The sequence below is a fragment of the Typopeltis vanoorti genome, chromosome 5 (genome assembly GCF_054136105.1).
Source record: "Typopeltis vanoorti isolate ZY-2024b chromosome 5, IOZ_Tvanoo_1.0, whole genome shotgun sequence".
Taxonomy (NCBI): domain Eukaryota; kingdom Metazoa; phylum Arthropoda; class Arachnida; order Uropygi; family Thelyphonidae; genus Typopeltis; species Typopeltis vanoorti.
The window spans coordinates 48,645,926-48,665,920 of record NC_143553.1 but is presented as its reverse complement, the minus strand read 5'-3'; the positions used below and the strand labels follow the sequence as shown (position 1 = coordinate 48,665,920).

Sequence of the window (19,995 nt, the reverse complement as noted above, 5' to 3'; positions counted from 1 at the left end):
TTCTCACATTCAGTTTTATTTCCCTTTTTTATATATGGGTACTATGAGAGTTCTACTCTGATCATCGGGAATTCATCCCACTGTCCAGGCATTCTGAACTTGCAGTGCAGCCGCTGTAAGACTTTTATACTGTTGGATTCTGATTATGTAGAAATTAGAATAAATGTTATTTGATTCAGAATCCAACATCACAAGAACTATATTTGTAAATATTATTTAATGTAAATAACATAAATTATAATTGATATCATATAACTACCTTAATTATGTCAAATATTTAATTGCTTAATCAAAGAAATGTTTTAATGGTAAATTATAATTGATATCATATAACTACCTTAATTATGTCAAATATTTAATTGCTTAATCAAAGAAATGTTTTAATGGTAAATAGATTCTGTATTAAATATTATTAAGCTGTTTTATTTATTATTTTGTCAATATTGCAAGAACTTATATTTGTAATTTAACTACGCACTTGTTGAAATGCAAATATTCTATTTATTCTTTTTTGTGAAAGTTTAACGTTATGTAATAACTGAATGTAGTTATATAACCTAACGTAACATTAGCGAGAATGTTTACGTCTATCGGTTGTCGTAGAGACGCGTGGAAATAAACGAGCGCGTGTGAAGGGAGCGTTTGTGGAGGAGAAGAGAAAATAGATACGTAGTAGTAAGTAGGGAGTCGGAACGGAACTTTGGAACTATAAGGTAGCAAGGAAGTAAACTAAAGAAGTAGAAGTAATTAAAAGATTCCTAAGGATAGGAGTTGAGTAGATATTTTTTTATATAAGTGAATCTTATAGTTGGCTGAAAGCAAAACCAGCCGTAGTAATAAAAAGAAATTATTGCCGTAATCGGATAATTAGAGAACTGGACATTCAAAGAAGAATACTGAATAAATCCAGTCAGTCTACAATTACGACTTATTTCTGTACTACCATGAAAGGGAATTGTACGGAGTTAAACTAGTTGATGAATGATAAATAAGAATAATTAATGTACCTTATAGTTGTTATCTGGATTTTTGAAGCGCGATTAGTAATGTTTTAATTATTTAGTGTTTCGCAAGTGTGATAAATACAATTTGAAAGTGTGCTCACAAAATATTGGAAGTACTGAAGATTATTTCTGGTAAGGACAGTCATATTAGTTTATTTCAGTGTATGAAGATTTAAGTATTAGTTCCGTTGCGCTGTTTCTAACATTAACTGTAGCATACCATCGAGCCTGAGAGTTGAAAATATAGACATTGAAGTGATATCTACCGTGGTTAGTGCCTGTTATGAGTTAATCGTAGAGTGTAGCTGAGAGATACATGGAAACTGAATAAGTAAGAAATTCTATTGTAATAATTTGAGTAAAGAAACTTTGTGATTCTGAAACTGTGAATTTGTTTGAGAAAGTTTGACTTTCTCAAACTTGACTGGTTTGTCATATTTAGAAGTGGAATTTATGTATTTGTCAAATAATCATATATTAAATATTTTGTTTGTTAATTTAAATATTGTGTTTGCCTGAATTTCTTTTTACTGCACCGTTCACAAAAACTCGAATCTAGCGGGAATCCCAGAAAGAAAGAAAATAAATACCATCGGCCTGAATGAATGAATAGACTGCTAACTAATTTTGAATTAATCCTACCAATTCATATAGACTTATCTAAGGATAGAGTGGTGCAGTATAATAGAAATTTCTCTACCCTTAGATCTGTGATTAATTTGCAATTAGTTTTCCTTTATTTTAAGAAAGTGACTTTTAGCAAGATGGCTGATTCGAACGTCAAGAGAACACGTCACGACATAATTGAAATCCATTGGGGTTTCCCTGCGCAGGTTCGAATCCTGCCAACTGCGCCATTTTGTCATGACGTGTTCTCTTGACGTTCGAATCCGCCATCTTGCTAAAAGTCACTTTCATAAAATAAAGGAAAACTAATTGCAAATTAATCACTGATCTAAGGGTAGAGAAATTTGTATTATACTGCGCCACTCTATCCTTAGATAAGTCTATATGAATTAGTAGGATTAATTCAAAATTAGTTAGCAGTCTATTCATTCATTCAGGCCGATGGTATTTATTTTCTTTCTTTCTGGAATTCCCGCTAGATTCGAGTTTTTGTGAACGGTGCAGTAAAAAGAAATTCAGGCAAACACAATATTTAAATTAACAAACAAAATATTTAATATATGATTATTTGACAAATACATAAATTCCACTTCTAAATATGACAAACCAGTCAAGTTAGCACATCAAGTCAAGTCATTCATATTAATCCAATCTTTCAAACTTTCTCAAACAAATTCACAGTTTCAGAATCACAAAGTTTCTTTACTCAAATTATTACAATAGAATTTCTTACTTATTCAGTTTCCATGTATCTCTCAGCTACACTCTACGATTAACTCATAACAGGCACTAACCACGGTAGATATCACTTCAATGTCTATATTTTCAACTCTCAGGCTCGATGGTATGCTACAGTTAATGTTAGAAACAGCGCAACGGAACTAATACTTAAATCTTCATACACTGAAATAAACTAATATGACTGTCCTTACCAGAAATAATCTTCAGTACTTCCAATATTTTGTGAGCACACTTTCAAATTGTATTTATCATACTTGCGAAACACTAAATAATTAAAACATTACTAATCGCGCTTCAAAAATCCAGATAACAACTATAAGGTACATTAATTATTCTTATTTATCATTCATCAACTAGTTTAACTCCGTACAATTCCCTTTCATGGTAGTACAGAAATAAGTCGTAATTGTAGACTGACTGGATTTATTCAGTATTCTTCTTTGAATGTCCAGTTCTCTAATTATCCGATTACGGCAATAATTTCTTTTTATTACTACGGCTGGTTTTGCTTTCAGCCAACTATAAGATTCACTTATATAAAAAAATATCTACTCAACTCCTATCCTTAGGAATCTTTTAATTACTTCTACTTCTTTAGTTTACTTCCTTGCTACCTTATAGTTCCAAAGTTCCGTTCCGACTCCCTACTTACTACTACGTATCTATTTTCTCTTCTCCTCCACAAACGCTCCCTTCACACGCGCTCGTTTATTTCCACGCGTCTCTACGACAACCGATAGACGTAAACATTCTCGCGAATGTTACGTTAGGTTATATAACTATATTCAGTTATTACATAACGTTAAACTTTCACAAGAAAGAATAAATAGAATATTTGCATTTCGACAAGTGCGTAGTTAAATTACAAATATAAGTTCTTACAATATTGACAAAATAATAAATAAAACAGCTTAATAATATTTAATACAGAATCTATTTACCATTAAAACATTTCTTTGATTAAGCAATTAAATATTTGACATAATTAAGGTAGTTATATGATATCAATTATAATTTATGTTATTTACATTAAATAATATTTACAAATATAGTTCTTGTGACGGAAATTCATGTTGGATTCTGAATCAAAGAACATTTATTCTAATTTCTACATAATCAGAATCCAACAATACCACTTACTTAAGCATTTCTGGCCGAATATCATCTACTCCTGCTGCGTTTCCACATTTCAGGCCTTTGATGGCTTTTTTTTATTTCAATTATATATGTATTCTTGACTGTATGCCTGTCGAGTGTTTTTTACCACTGTGCTATCACTGCTTGTTTCATTTAGCAATTTTTCGAAGTAATTACTCCATACTTCAAGGATATCTTTTTCTCCTGTTTTCATGTAACCTTTATCATCTCTAACTCCTTTTACAGCACTCTTTCCTCCATTTCTAAGCTTCCTCAACACCTCCAGAATATCTTACCACTTTCTTGATATATGTTTTCTATATTCTTGCCAAAGTCCTCCCTTGACTTTTGTTTAGATAGTTTTACACAGTGTTTAGCTTCTTACATTTGTCTCTGTATTCTCTAAGAGCACAAGCTGACTTATTTGCCAGGAACTTTTGATATGCTTTCTTCTTTTCCTTCACTGCCTCTTTAACTTCCTGTGTCCACCATGGAGTTCTGATTTTTCTATCCTTGCAAACAACAACCTCACCACATGCCTCTCTGGCTGAATCAATCAGTGTTTTCTGCAAGGATTACCACCGAATCTCCAAGGTTTGGTTGCTGTTTTCAAACTCTTTCATTTTTTCTTCAATAATTTTTGTGCATTTTAGTCTACAGTTCACATTGAGAGCTGCTCAACTTTTATTCGCTTTAAAACTTTCTTACATGTTATTCTTTTCAATATGAAATTCAATTTTATTCTGCTCAAGACTAAATAGTGATCACTTCCAATTTCAGATCCTCTGTACACTCTTGTGTCTTGCACCAGGGAGAAAACATCACTATCAACAATAACATAGTCAATGAGACTTTTTTTATTCCTTGTCTCTTCTCTCCATGTGAATTTGTGCACATTTGTATGTTGGAACATGGTGTTAGTAATAACCAGTCCATGTCCTGAGCAGAAATCCAACAGATATTTGCCACTATTATTAGCTTTGCTCTTTCATCGAAATTTTCCCAAACTATTTTTGTGTCTGACAATCATTTCCCACTATGATATTTAGATCCCCAACAAGGACCAACTTTTCCTTTTTCATTGTGTCAGTTGCTTTTTCTAAAGCCTCAAATAATTCCTCCACTTCTACCTTAGTAGAACCTTCTGTGATACCATAGGCACAAATAAGTCTGATTGTCCAGTTCCCCATTCTCATATTTTCCCCCACATCACTCTACTAGAGACTGCCTGCCATTCAAGAAGATTAGCTTCTTATTTAGTGTTGAATACTATGGCTACTCCTTCTTTTCCTTGATTGTCATTGCCTGAATATAACATTTTGTATTTATTGCTCAGAAAGATCTCACCAGTTTTTGTCTTTTTTGTTTCAGTCACCCGAATTATGTCGATCTGGTACTTACCTAATTCCTCAGCTAGCTCTATTTCTTTGCCATTCAGGCTTCTTAGTTGATAGTACTGATCTTTAACTCTGGTGATGTTGAGTTGGGGGTGTGCTTTCAATTTGTTCCAGTAACTGACTTTTCGCTTTTCACCCTGGTTCCGTGGCGAAAACAACGGGGGGGGCCTTGTTTAACCTGGCAACGCCTCAGCCAGCATGATATTTTGTCATGTTGTACCATAATTTGTATTTTGTTTTAAGCCAATAAGAATACAATTTGGTTGGCTAAATCCCAAATTGGCAGCCCATCCTCGTTCATTCAGTATCCAGGTAGATATCCAACAGGGTGCACCACGAGAAGGTGAGGATTGGACATTAGGTCAGAAGTCCTGGTCGGTTCTCTGCATTCCTTTAAAGGCTATGTGGAGGTCTCCTCTCAGTTATATAGCTTTGACCCTTAAGCACCCCTATTCACTTATCTTTATCCCTAAATTAAGACAAGAGAAATTGTAATAGAAAAGAAACAATGTTTAATTAAATAACTATACATACATATATATTTACATAAAGAAAATTAAGAGATTACACTTTCACTCATCCACTTGAATTTTAATTTCAGGAATTAAAAAATTCCAACAAATAAAACAAATGAAACAAAATCTTTTTACTAAGCCTCTCTGGAATCGAACAACTATAGCTTTTTACTTCATCTGTACACAACAACAACAACAACAACAAAAAAAAGGATTGAAACAACTATTGTATATAGATATTATTTTTGGAAAAATTCCCATGTTACTCCCCTTAAAAAAACTATTATTTTTATGGTTACTTTGCCTGCTTTTGTTTAGGAGTGCCCCTTTTTTTAATGTCATTGGCTTTTTACTCAAGAATTCTTAGGAAATTACAGATGTATTTTAGAGAAATATATGCAGAAAAAAGGTATGTGCGAATTTTCTTCCTCTATTATTCTGCCCTAAGAATTCTTGAGTAAGAAGCCAATGACATTAAAAAAGGGGCACTCCTAAATGAAAGGAGGCAAAATAGCCGTAAAAATAATAACTATTGTATATTAATATAATCAGTTCCAAGCCTTAAATTACAAACCATTAGGAAAAAGAAAACCAAGACATCCTCTCTTAAGAGATTCAGCGATGACTTCTAAGGCCGGAACAGGCTACTCTAGGTCTAAATCCTTGATAGGCATGATTATGATGATGAGTTTCAGTTAAGCAATCTTTTCACACTCTGGTTACAAAGTTAACACTTAGTGCAGTTTAAGGAACAACAACATCCTACATCTTTAACTTGAGTACAAATAATCTTTAGGGATATTTACTTCATTCCAGAAACTTAAACATGAAGACAAAATTGCATTAGAATAAACTGTTTGTCCTGCAGTTCTCTAAACACAATCTTCATTTCATGTATTCAGTTTCTATGCCTAACTGAATAATAGTTACTTCTTGTTGTTGATATTCTGTAATACATGCAACATTACAAGAAGCACTGTTTAGAAGAAACACAAAATTTCTACTTGAGATAAAATGTTCCATCCTTATTCCATCCATTGACACGAACAGACACAGGATTAGAATTAATGTTATGCCTTACAACAAAAACTATATTAGATGCATTCTTCTGGATTATCTTCTCATGGTCGTACACAAATAGAAAGAAATAATTACTTTCAGATAAATCCATAGGCCTCTGAATACATTTCTCTAATCCTTTCTTCTGTTAAAGATGACCACCCTTAACCACGTTTACTCAGCCATCTTTTTCTTCTCTTTCTCCCTTAATTCTCACACTGTACATGCGTGCCAGCATCGTACATGCGTGCCAGCATCATACTTGCTGTTGTTTGCTGAAAGCACAGTATGTAACTGCTCTTGAAGTTAGCAAAACATTATAACATAAACTAAAGTTGCAAATTATTCTAATAACAACAAACATTTTATAAAATGAATTGCATAACTTTTATTCTTTATTCTCTTTATGGAGAGAAAGACAAGTGAATTTAATTATAATATTAAATTAAATTCTGCAACAGAGTAATACATTATGGTAAATGGAGGTGAGAGGAAGAAATATCATATTTTTATTAAACCTTATTTCTTTCCAGTTCTTTTCATTAAAATTGCTTAATATATAATTCGCCTAATAAAAAATAAATAAAATAAAAATGTTTATCTGAGCGAAACATCAGATATACCACAATGGCTCCCTCTTCTTCTGGTTCCCATCTGCCATACGGCCGCGGGAGGGTAGCTATATGCTACCATTCTAGGGAGTGATGATTATAAGCAAGGTGGTTTTCCGTTGCCTTCCTTGCCGTAAGTATTTATGACTGTAACCTGTGTGTTTACAGGGCCGGTTTTGCCTGCTTGCGGGATGAAAAACCTCAGATAAACTGGCGGAAAAAACCCTGCTGCCCACGCCCAAGACCGGCTAACTTGACTATGGCTGAGGAAGATCCTTAAGCTCCTCACGTCGTGGACGGGAATCAAACCTAGGACACTCCTTCCCCAGGCATATGGTTGCGAAGCGCAAAGCCACTAGGCTAACCGCGTGGGCTCCCTCTTAAAAACACAAAAAAAGAGACTTTCTTTCCTTATTTTATTTCAGAAAATAATGTCTTTTTCTGTGTCTTTTTCTGAATCAGTGCAGAGAATAGGGAAGGATGTTAGCATTGCATTGGAAGATAGTTAAGAGGTGTCTGAAGGAAGCGGGATGAGATTGTATACCTAAGGTCAAGAGATTAAATCAGGCAAGAATTAGATGAATGAGTAGTATCATTAAACAGGAGTTGCAAAAACAGAAAATGTAATGAATGGTATATAAGGAGAAAAGTGAACAGCAAGCTTATGTATGAGGCACAGGCAAAAAGAGTGACCAGCATAGTAAGAAAGGTAAAATCATATTATGAGAGGAAATTAGCCAATCATGCCAAAAGAAATCCCAAAGAATGCCTGTGAAACGATAACAAGTGCTGATGGTAGGGAGATGACTGAAGCCTCATAGTTGAATTCCTGAGTGACCACTTTGCAAGGGTCTATTATCCAGGCAAAGATGTTTCATTGATAGATTTAAACTCCTCAGTTTCTAGTAACCTTTTTCATTCTAATCAAATTTCCAAAACATTTTATTCTTTAAGTCCTTTTTGTCTTTTAGTCCTTTAATTCCAGTTGTTTTTAAATTTAATTATAATAGTCAGGTAGTATGTCAAAATACTGATGTGAAGAAGAAGCCAATGAATTCACCATAACTTAAATTTTCAATGAAAGATGCCAAATGTACATTGCTGGCATTTTATTATTTCTTACATAAGCAAAATGGATATTAGATCAGCATTATTTCAAAGCCGAATGTAAAAACGATGAAGGTTTCATAAGTTGACCAGAGGTTTGCTGGAATACATTCCTCAGCATCTCCGATTTGACTTAGCTTACACTACTTAAAAGACATGCATGCTGCCCAAGTGTGCATATATTTGCCTTTTATTAGTGCATTTGGTAAAGGTTTCACTGGCCTGACAGCTGTTTCAAACTGGTTGGTTCTCTCCCTCAACTTAGGCAATGCACTTGTCTTTTAAGTAGTACAAGCTAAGGCAACTTGGGGATGCTGAGGAATGTATTCTCGTAAGTTCTCTGGTCAACTTACGAAACTTATATAGTTTCTACATTCAGCTTTGAAATAATGCTGGATCTAATATCCACTTTGCTTAGGTTATTTTACATTGCCAAACTGAAGCCTTTTGACTCTTTATTTCATCATCATCATCACCATCATCATCAATTTCCTGCCATGTACCCTCAAGGGGTGTACAGGATATAATAGTACTACATGAAAAAAATTACATCATTACTAACTTCCTATCTACAATTTTCTTCCAAATCAGTCTGTTACTTGTCAAGACTCCAACATTATCAGATCTTATATTTCTATCGTCTAAGGCACTTTGTACCATATCAACCCACCTATATCTTGGTCTTCCTCTGGGTCGTTTTGCTGCCAACCTGTCAGAGAACACTTGTTTTGTTAATCTTTCCTCGCCCATTCTGTTTAAGTGACCATACCACCTGAGATTAGCTCTGCTAACGCATTCCTGGATGCTGACAATGTCAAGTTCTTTCCTAATATCCTCGTTTTTAATATGATATTGCCTTTGTTGCCATCTGTACATGGCTATAATCTTTCTCAGGACTCTCATATCTGCAGTCTCTAGTCTTTGGTCAAGTGTTTTACTTCTGACACAGCTCTCAGATCCATAAGTTAAAACTGGTTTGAACACTGTCTTGTATACAGCTAATTTAGTGTTCCGACTAATTTCTCTCTTATTCCATATGAATTTATTCAGTTGACTTCCCACCATACCAGCTTTGCTGATGCTGTTGTCTATTTCTCTATTTAATTTACCATCTTCAGTAAAAATCATGTCTAAGTAGCTGAAATGTTTTACTTGTTCCACAGGTTCTCCATTCACAACAGCTAACATTTTCAATGATTCTGCCTATTTTCGTTGTCTTTGTCTTTGTCTTTTTATTGCTAACCTTCATACCATATCTATTACAACAGTTATTCAATTTAGTCAGAGAATCTTGTAGACTTGCAGTGGATTTATTTAGAAGTATAACATCATCCACATAAAGCAAAGAGCTGACATTAACATCTCCAATTTTGATATCATGTTTAATACCACTTTCCTTCATAATGTGATCCATATAGATAATAAATAACAGAGGGGATAATGTACATCATTGTGTCACACCAGATTTAACATTAAACCATCTTCCTGTACTTCCTTCAATTCTAACTGCTGACTTACAACTCACATAAAGACTAAGTATTGCTTGATATAATGCCCCATTGACACCATATGACTGTAGCATATTGAATAGCTTCTCTCTTGGCACCTTGTCATATGCCTTTTCCAAATCGACAAAACTTAAATACAGATCTTTGTTATATTCCCATGCTTTCTCGAATATTTGTCGTAAAGTGAAGATCTGATCATGACAGCCTCTATTTGGCCTGAATCCAGCTTGTTCTTCACCAAGCTTTTCTTCCACAATTCTTCTCAACTGTTTCTCAAGTATACTTGCATAGATCTTGCCAGGAACACTCACTAGGGAAATACCTCTGTAATTATCACATTCAGTTTTATTTCCCTTTTTATATATGGATACTATGAGAGCTCTACTCCAATCATCGGGAATTCGTTCCTCTGTCCAGGCTTTCTGAACTATGCAGTGCAGCCACTGTAAGACTCTTATACCACCATACTTCAGCATTTCTGGTCGAATATCATCTACTTCTGCTGCTTTTCCACATTTCCTTTTTCGATTTGCCTTTGATGGCGTTTTCTACTTCAAGTATGGATATGTATTCCTGACTGCATGCCTGGTCAGTGTTTTTTACCACTGTGCTGTCATCACTGCTTGTTTCATTTAGCAGTTTTTCAAAGTAATTACTCCATACTTCAAGGGTATCTTTTTCTCCCGTTTTCATGTCACTTTTATCATTTCTAACTCCATTTACAGCACTCTTTCCTCCATTCCTAAGATTCTTCAACAACAGTATCAAGAAGGTGGCAAAATATTCTCCAGAATATTTTGCTACCTTCTTGATATTTATTTTCTATATTCTTGCCAAAGTCCTCCTATGAATTTTGTTTAGCTAGTTTTACACAGTGTTTAGCATTCTTGCATTTGTCTCTATATTCTCTAAGAGCACAAGTGGACTTATTTGCCAGGAACTTTTGATATGCTTTCTCCTTTCCTTCACTGCCTCTTTAACTTCCTGTGTCCACCATTCTAATTTTTCTATCCTTGCAGACAACTTCACCACATGCCTCTCTAGCTGAATCAATCAGGGCTTTCTTCAAGGCTTGCCACTGAATCTCCAAGGTTTGATTCCTGTTCTCAAACTCTTTCATTTTTTCTTGAATAATCTTTGTGCATTTTAGTCTACAGTTCACATCTGAGAGCTGCTCAACTTTTATTCGCTTTTAAACTTTCTTGCATGTTATTCTTTTCAATATGAAATTCAATTTTATCCCGCTGAAGACTAAATAGTGATCACTTCCAATTTCAGATCCTCTGTACACTCTTGTGTCTTGCATCAGGGAGAAAACATCACTATCAACAATAACATAGTCAATGAGACTTTTCTTATTCCTTGTCTCTTCTCTACATGTGAATTTGTGCACATTTTTATGTTGGAACATGGTGTTAGTAATAACCAGTCCATGTCCTGAGTAGAAATCCAACAGATATTTGCCATTATTATTAGCTTTGCTCTTTTCTCCAAATTTTCCCAAAATATTTTTGTATGTCTCACTATCATTTCCTACTCTGCTATTTAGATCCCCAACAAGGGCCAACTTTTCCTTTTTCATTGTGTCAGTTGCTTTTTCTAAAGCCTCAAAAAATTTCTCCTCTTTTATCTTAGTAGAACCTTCTGTGGGACCATAGGCACAAATAAGTCTGATTGTCCAGTTCTCCATTCTCATATTTTCCCCCACATCACTCTACTAGAGACTGCCTGCCATTCAAGAAGATTAGTCTTGTATTTTGTGTTGAATACTATGGCTACTCCTTCTTTTCCTAGATTGTCATTGCCTAAATATAACATTTTGTATTTATTGCTCAGAAAGATCTCACCAGTTTTTGTCTTTTTTGTTTCAGTCACCCTATTATGTCGATCTGGTACTTATCTAATTCCTGAGCTAGCTCCATTTCTTTGCTATTCAGGCTTCTTATGTTGATAGTATCAATCTTTAACTCTGGTGATGTTGAGTTGGGGTGTGTTTTCAGATTTGTTCCAGTAGCTGACTTTTCACTGTTCGCCCTGGTGAAAACAACAGAGGCCTTGTTTAACTGGGTGACGCCCCAGCCGGCATGAAATTTTTCATGTTGTACCATCATTTTTATTTTGGTTTAACCAATAAGAATACAATTTGATCGGCTAAATCCCAAATTGCCAGCCCATCCTCGTTTGTTCAGTATCCAAGTAGATACCCAACAAGGTGCACCACGAGAAGGTGAGGATTGGACGTTAAGTCAATAGCCCTGGTCAGTTCTCTCCATTCCTTTAAAGGCTATGTGGAGGTCTCCTCTCAGTTATACAGCTTTGACCCTTAAGCACCCCTGACTCTTTACTTTTAATAATTTTATTATTTATTTTTTTCCTCCCTAAAAGTGTTTTCTCCCTTGCCTTGTTACTCTACGTTGTTAATAATGAATTAATTTTCTATTATTATTATATATGCATAATATAACAATGAAGTACTTTTGTTCTTCCTTCCAAAATTATACAAATTTTGGAGAATTTCATTAATAAACATTTGTGTATGAAAACATTTTAAAATCAGAAAATTATCTCTGTAATTGATGATTTAACTTTTATAGATATTTTAGTAATTACTTACTTTTATTAAGCCAATAAAAAAATTAATATTCAAATAAATTTTATTTATTTATTTATTTATTTATTTTTGCAGCATGTAAACTGAAAATTAAATGTCTTGGCCAAGAGTCTGGTAGTGCAGATGCATTGATACCAATTATTTGTGACAGTAAGGACATACACACACATACATATATATATATATTTATTTATTTATTTTAAAAATAAAAATAAATATAGAAACCTTATTGTTTAAAACTGTTAATATTTTAACCCTTTATTTTAATACTGGTTATTTTCTTTAACTTTTAGGTGTACTATTATTGAGAGTAAGACAGGAATGCAGTAGAAACAGCAGTCAGTGTGCTTTGTCAGGTATGAGTATGATGATAGCAAGCGTTAATTGCGAATGGTATATTGGTGGATCTCTATGAGAAGAAAAAGGATGTACTGTGCTAATGTTTGGGATGTATTTCAGGGATGGATGGAATTATCTGAAAGTGATGGATTCCAATAAATGTATTTGGTGTTAGTCAACTGGAGAAGATCGACTGGCCAAAAGTGAGTGTAGTGAGTGATGCAAACAAGAGATCAGAGAAAGTAAAAAATCTTGTCTGGAGATCAGGATGTCATCAAAGATAAAGTTATGATGTGAAATGAAATCTTTCTTGAGAAAAATATGACAGCACTGTGTTTTGGTATCCCTGAAATTAACGAGGTTGTCTTTACTCCATTGGGAAATAGCAAAAAAGATCATTGTTTAAAAAAGAGCATTGATCTTGGAATGTTTATCTGAGCACTATAAGGTTTGTTCAGTGAAGAGCAAACCTGTGGATTTAATTTGTGGGTGGTGTGAGAAAGTCCTTTATGTATGGATGGAAGAAGGTGATTACTAGTTTCATTTATGGTGAATGACCTGAGCGGAAACTGGTAATCTAATTTCAAGGGATGGAACTCTGTTTAATCTTCCTCATCATTTGTTAATGTTTACTAAACTGCCATAAGATGGCAATTTGGTAAACAAACCTCTATGCAAAATCTGATCAAATGCATTAGAAATGTCAAGAGCAACATTAACCGCCCTGTGTTCAAAAGTGGGCAGTGTTGCTAGGAGACCTGCTGTGGAGTGAGGTTCACAGAATCCATATTGGTGGGTTGTCAGTTTTTTGCTTTTCTAAATTCTTTTCTCACTGAAACTTTGGAGATGTGATATAGAATTTCAGATCCTTATCCACCATCATCCCAAGATCTCTCATTTCCTCCGCCTCCAACAATATATCCCTATCAAGAGTAAATTCTACATCCCATCTTTGCTTTCCAAATTGAAACGTTGCATTTTGCAACATTGAACTGGTATCCCCCACTCCCATGCTCATTCACTCAATCTATTCAAGTCTCGTAGGGGCACAGCATCTGCTGTACTTCTCATAATTCATCCCAACTTTGTATCATTTGCTAATAACTGAATATCCCCATTCAAATCTTCCCCAATATCATTAACATACAAGTTAAACAGCCTAAAAGAGACCCCTGAGGCACACCACTATTGACTTTCCTCTTCTGGGATGTTGCTCCCCCCATACACAACTTGTTGATACCTATCAGACAGTCAATCCCCAATCCAATGCACTATTCTAATATCCAACCTTATCCACTCTAGTTTGACTATCAACTTGTCATGTGGTAATCTATCAAAAGCCTTTGCAAAGTCTAAGTATACTACTGTGTATCCATCTCCCGCATCCAATGCTGCTGTCACTTTATTGTAATAAGTAAGTAAGATTACTTAAACAAGACCTTCCTTTAACAAATCCATGCTGTCCATCAAAGATAATATCACTGTTGCCACAGTCTTTCCAACACTTTAACGACAACACCTGATGCATAACTTGGTCTATAATTTGATGCTTGGCTTCTGTTATTATCTCCTTTATGAAGCTGTACAATCTTGCCTGCCTTCTACTCCATTACACCTGTAATTGTGTGTGTTCTTCTTGTGATCATGCATGTTTTAGTGGTTTAGGTGGCAGGAGGACTATTTGTTTTAGGTCATTGGTAATAGTAAATGCTTTGGCATTTTTCATCTTGATGACTGGAATTGGAATATGGAAGTCAGTTTGAGTTGTGGTAATCAGTCACCCATGAAGATAACTTCACTGTTTGGGTATTTGGAATACATAAAATTAAGCTTCAAAATTTTCAGTGTGATAAAGATAGTGTAAAAATAATGATATTATTATATATTTTATTCTTATTTATGTTCGTATCTTTTGAACTTGCTTTATTCTATCTCAATATTATTTTTTCCCCTCTTTCTCTTATTATCAGTCGTACTCTGAGTTGTAATCATTGCTTGAACTTATCACTTTTAATCCTTTAGTCTACAATTTCATTCCCCCCCCCCTCTCAAGGTCGTAACTATGCTACTTTCATGTGGGTGTGGAGTATAGATTCAGGAATTGCCTCTGGCTGGAACCAATTCCTTTGCTAACTAGCTGACTTTCTCTTTCACTGATCTTTAAAAATTTATTGTATAACGACTGCGCTATTAAAGATCATGCATAGGTATTGTTTGTATTTCCTATACATGTAAGAGAAATGCTCAGCGGAACATGGAATTATCTCTAAAATTCAGCTCTAAATCAAGCAACGTTTGAAACACTATTAGTCAATCGTGGTTAACTTTAACGACACACAGGTTCTATATTTTTATGAGAAGTGCATTGGCAAGTCAAAATCAGGCAAGTTATTAACAAATAAAACAATTTATTCATACTAAGACATGGTAATTACAAGATAAAAGAAAAGGATTTCACGCATATCAATTTTTATCTGGTTCTTATCAATTCTGCTAAGCTAACAATGCAACGCACATGTCTGGTTCTCAAATTAATTAAATCAGCACTTCTAACCTATAGCTTAAAGACAAAGACAAATTTATACAATCACATATACGTCAGACACGTGGTTAGTTTCACACACATTTCAACTCCATTTAACTTAGACTATTAACAGAATTATGCTTAACTATGCTTCACATTCAATCTCTCCTTCAAATGTTAATTCTTAACCCTTAGTTCTTAACAATAACCTTTTAACATTAACAAATGCTCATCACTCTGCAGATAACTATTTCACAATAATTGAGAAGTGTGGTTTTTCTGACTTCACAACTTTACATTTTACTAGCAACTATATAATCAACAGTTCCTGCTCTAAGGTTCACAATCCATAACAGTTCTACATTCATCTTACTTGAAACCTATCTCAGCCAGTTCAGCATTCAAAATCCTAGAGATCATGAATATAATCTTTCCTGTTAGAACCGCAAACAGACACTACTCCTCGGCAATGACGATACAGCATTCTTGGAGATCACTTAAGGAACTTCACGATTGGACTTCCGAATAGGCCGACATGCCATTAAAAATCTCCTATCATTGTCGAAATACTGCTAGCAGGATATCCTTCCTCCATCCTTGGAACTGCTGGACCTAGGAACCTCCTCGAAGCAACACTGGAACAAGTCAGGAACAGAGAGAGAGAGAGCCAGAGCGAGAGCCTGGAACAGAGAGCCTGTCTTCTTTTTATTCTACCTTCACAACCTTGGGACTTCTTCAGATCGAGTTCTCCTGATGTTCCACCAAGGGTTCCTTCCCCCTTACGAAATTGCTGAGTCATGGCAGGAAAACCCCATAACTTGCTGACCTTTGCGTCTGGTGATAGCCTCAGATCTACATTTCTAATCCTGTCTGGGCCATCTCTTTGTACAATATTTGCGGTCAAATAACGTAGCAATTCTTTCTAATATTTTACCAGATTACATAGAACACTTATGAAAAATTGTTAATTAAACTACAAGTATTTGGTATTGACTTTCTTTCTCAAGTAAAATCGGTTTATAAGAATTTTGTACAAAATTCTTTCTAAACAAGATTTTACAATAGTAAAGGAATGTAACAGAATGAGTTATTTTGGGTCAGAGAAGATCAAAATGAGGGTGTTCTTTTTCTCTCTCTCTCTCTCTCATGAAATTTAATTTGATTTTCAGTCCTCTGTGGCATCTTTATTACAACATATTTGTCATTGATTGAATTTTTTATTTTTTTTTCTCTGTCAATTGCATGTATTCTTTTCTACCTGGAAAATCTTTACCTACTTTAAAACAGGCCTATAACATTCTTCATGTTGCATATAGAATTTCATCCTTGTTCTCTTTTCCAGGCAGAAGGTACATACAAAACTACCAGCCCATGGTAGTGATTTCAAAAAAAAAAAAAAAAACAGTTTGCTAAAGTGAATCTTGAAAAATGTACTCAGTTAATTCATGGAAAAAAAAAAAGAAACTAACTTTAAATATGATTTGATATGCATTATTTCCAAATGAAAAAAGAAAATAAATAAATAACCAATTGGACACTAACTACAAGTCACTTAGTCTTTTCTTTCTTTCTTTCTTTTTTTTTTTTTTGTGTGTGTGTGCGTGTATGTTAATCCTATAAGCAAGAAGTTTTTCACTCTCCCAAAAAATCATATCATAAACTAATCATGAATGGTCTTAATTCACTTTAGCATGAGAAAGCTGACAACCCAGTTGTAGAAATCAGAAGACAAACCATATGATGAGAGCTTACCTAATAGGCATTTGTGCCAGACAATCCCATAATCAATGTTGTAGCAGTATCAAGAGCAACCAACCACTTATAATTCCCCAATAAAATTGAGGTGAAAGAAGAAACTTGTTAATATCAGGTTTGACAGCTTGCAGTTTGTATTCTTTAGCAAACATATAAGGAGAGATTGTTCTAAAAAACAATAGTAGAATAAATAAATGATGTGGGACGAAAAGCTGCTTTATGCTATTGGATTTACTGGTGTCATTTCTTATGAATAATAACAGTAAAAATATTTGTAGAAAATACAAAAGAGGAGATGAATATCTAAAACATTGGTGTGTGTGTGTGTGTGTGTGTGTGTGTGTGTGTGTGTGTGTGTGTGTGTGTGTGTGAGAGAGAGGTCATTAATCAAATTAATTTCTCTCATTTGTACTGAGTTAATTGAATTTAGAAAGCTCTTTTAAAGAGCTCCATCTTAAAATATGAGAAAAGTAATTCAGTTGTTGAATGGATTTTTGATTTGATAGGTAAAACAACACCTTGGGTGAAAGAGAATCTAACTTTTTGGATACTCAGCAGTATTTATATGTTTATGCTGAGAAAGACAGAATGGAAATTAGATTATCCCAAGAAGAGAAATCTCATTCTGTCCTGAGATTTGGGTGTTATTAAAAGTAAAGCTGGAAGAAAAGGAGAACCTTTTTTTTTTTTTTTTTTTTTTTTTTTTTTTTTTTTTTTTTTTGTGAAATAAAGTTTCTTACAAAATAGGAATGTTTAGAATTGAGTTTTACTAGCATTGAAATTGCCAAAAGCTTATCAGAATTCCATTGAAGAATTGTTCGGAGATCAGAATTTATGGTTGTAAAGCTGATATTTTGGAAGTTGTTTTGTTGATTATGTAGTCAAAGCTTGTCAAATGAGAAAATGAGATGTGGCATGAGCACATTGTCATTAGCAAAATTTAAATTGCTTTTGCAGTCTGCTGGAGAAGACTGTTGATATATAAAAGGAAGAGAGTAGTTGAAAGAACAGATCTTTAGGGAGTTCCAGCATTAGTTGCAAAGTTTAAGGATTAAGATCCATCTACCATAAAGCATATAATATTGTGATCAGAGAGAAAGCTAACAACCCAGTTGTAGAAATTAGAAGACAAACCATATGATGAGAGCTTACTTAATAGGCATTTGTGCCATACAATCCCATGATCAAATGTTGTTGCAGTGTCAAGAACAACCAACCACATAAAAAATTCCCTGAAATTTCACTGGCATTTGTCCAAAGGTGAATGATATAAATAAGAAGATTCCTGTTAATTGACAGTGTAAAATTCATACTGGCAATACTTAAAATCCCAAAGATACCATAGAGACACTGCCAGAATGAATAAACTCTAGCTGTATCTTCAGTGTACAACACCCTAGATAGAAAAGCTGCACATGTGTATGTAAGTGATCTTATTTTCTCAGAATTTTTTCTTCTTGAAGAAGTTTCTGAAGCATGTGTAGAAAAAGAAAAGTTGATTCATTATGTTCATTGATATTACATCTGAGACCATCTTTCTGTACTTGGAAATTAGATAGTGTGTGCGTGCATGTGTGCATGCATGCAATCACGTGCATTGCCTTTTTATTCATTTTGACTACCATTCAGATGCCTTGAAATATTTTGTTGGTGCTATTCAAGATGTACTTAGACTTCTGCTTCAAACCTTATTGCACGAGACTTATGGGCTGACTTTAAGCATTCTAGACACTGTTATCGTAAACTTTTAAATATTTTAACATTTGGAAGTGATTCATACTTTTGCCTTTTGGAAAGTATTCATTTGGTTGAGTGAAATTAATTCTAAGAATGTATAGTTGTAGCCGATGCCTGACAGAAAAGCAGAGGCATTTATCTCTGGAGCCAATTCAGAACAAGAAATGTACATAAAAAAGGAACCCATTTAGAAAAAAAAAAAAGGGATACTGAATATTTTATTCTTGTGTTACAAGTAATCAAATGGCTGCATATTATATTAACTAGAACTGGTTGCAGAAAGTTTCAGAAAAGTTTAAAATCTTGGCATTGATAGTTGAGAGGGTATGGAAATTCAGTGGACATGCTGCACTAAACAGTTGCCATTTGTTTACTGTTATAAAACTTTGATCAGCCTGCATCAAGACAAGACTGTGTGTGTACAGATTTGGATGCTTAGATTTCAATGGAGATATAAAAATCCTGAAAAGGGATCAGAGGCCTAACGAATGTCTTAATAATGCTGTATAATGCCAATTCTGAGATTAATTGAGAGAATGCCATTTTGAAGAGCCTACTATGTCTTAATACTGTATAATGTGAATTCTGAGATAAATTGAGAGACTGGAATTTTGAAGAGTCTACTGAATACAGTAGGCTCTTCAAAATGGCATTCTCTCAATTTATCTCAGAATTGACATTATTAAGACATTCGTTAGGCCTCTGATCCCTGATTGTTAAAATATAACTTGCTAAGAGGAGTTTACTAGATAGACGTGGGAGAGGGTTTCAGAGTGGAGAGAGAGAGAGAAGAGAAAAATTAAAAGTTTTTTTGTTTTTTTTTTAACATGGCAAGCAGTAGGTAATCAGAATGTGTTGTTGGAAAGTATGGTAACTGTACAGCCTGTGAATGGATTTACAATAACAGGTATTGTGGCATTTAGGACAAATCTCAGACAGTGAACCTTTTTATGCCATGGAGGTATCATAATAATAATACTATGCCATATCTCAGTTTATAGAAGTTATAAAATGATGCACACTTTAATTTTACACCAGTTAACTTGTTCATAAGTACTCTATGCAAAATTTTTAATTGTAGCATTAGGTAGTGTACTTCTGATATGCTAATATTCTTGAACATAATTTAAGGAACAGCTACTATATATATGCTAATATATTTTTTTTTTTTTTTCTCTAAGAGGTTTCACTATCAAGTAAGCCATTACTCTTTCCTTGCAGTAATCTCAGGAAGGAAACAGTTTTCATAAAACTCCAGAAGAATGGTAAAAATTTCTTTGAATTAAACAACATTTAGTTAATTGACTTAGTCTATATCTAAAT

At 34.1% G+C, this 19,995-nt stretch overlaps 1 protein-coding gene across 1 annotated transcript in view; it reads left to right on the top strand.

The window, feature by feature from the left end:
* Positions 1 to 19,995, top strand: part of LOC150106378 (uroporphyrinogen-III synthase-like) — a 115,906-nt gene that overhangs the window by 59,429 nt on the left and 36,482 nt on the right. Inside the window, exons 5-6 of the mRNA XM_090392409.1 lie at positions 12,393 to 12,467; positions 19,854 to 19,937. Of these exons, the coding sequence (XP_090248535.1) occupies positions 12,393 to 12,467; positions 19,854 to 19,937 (159 nt within the window). The remainder of the gene's footprint in view (positions 1 to 12,392; positions 12,468 to 19,853; positions 19,938 to 19,995) is intronic.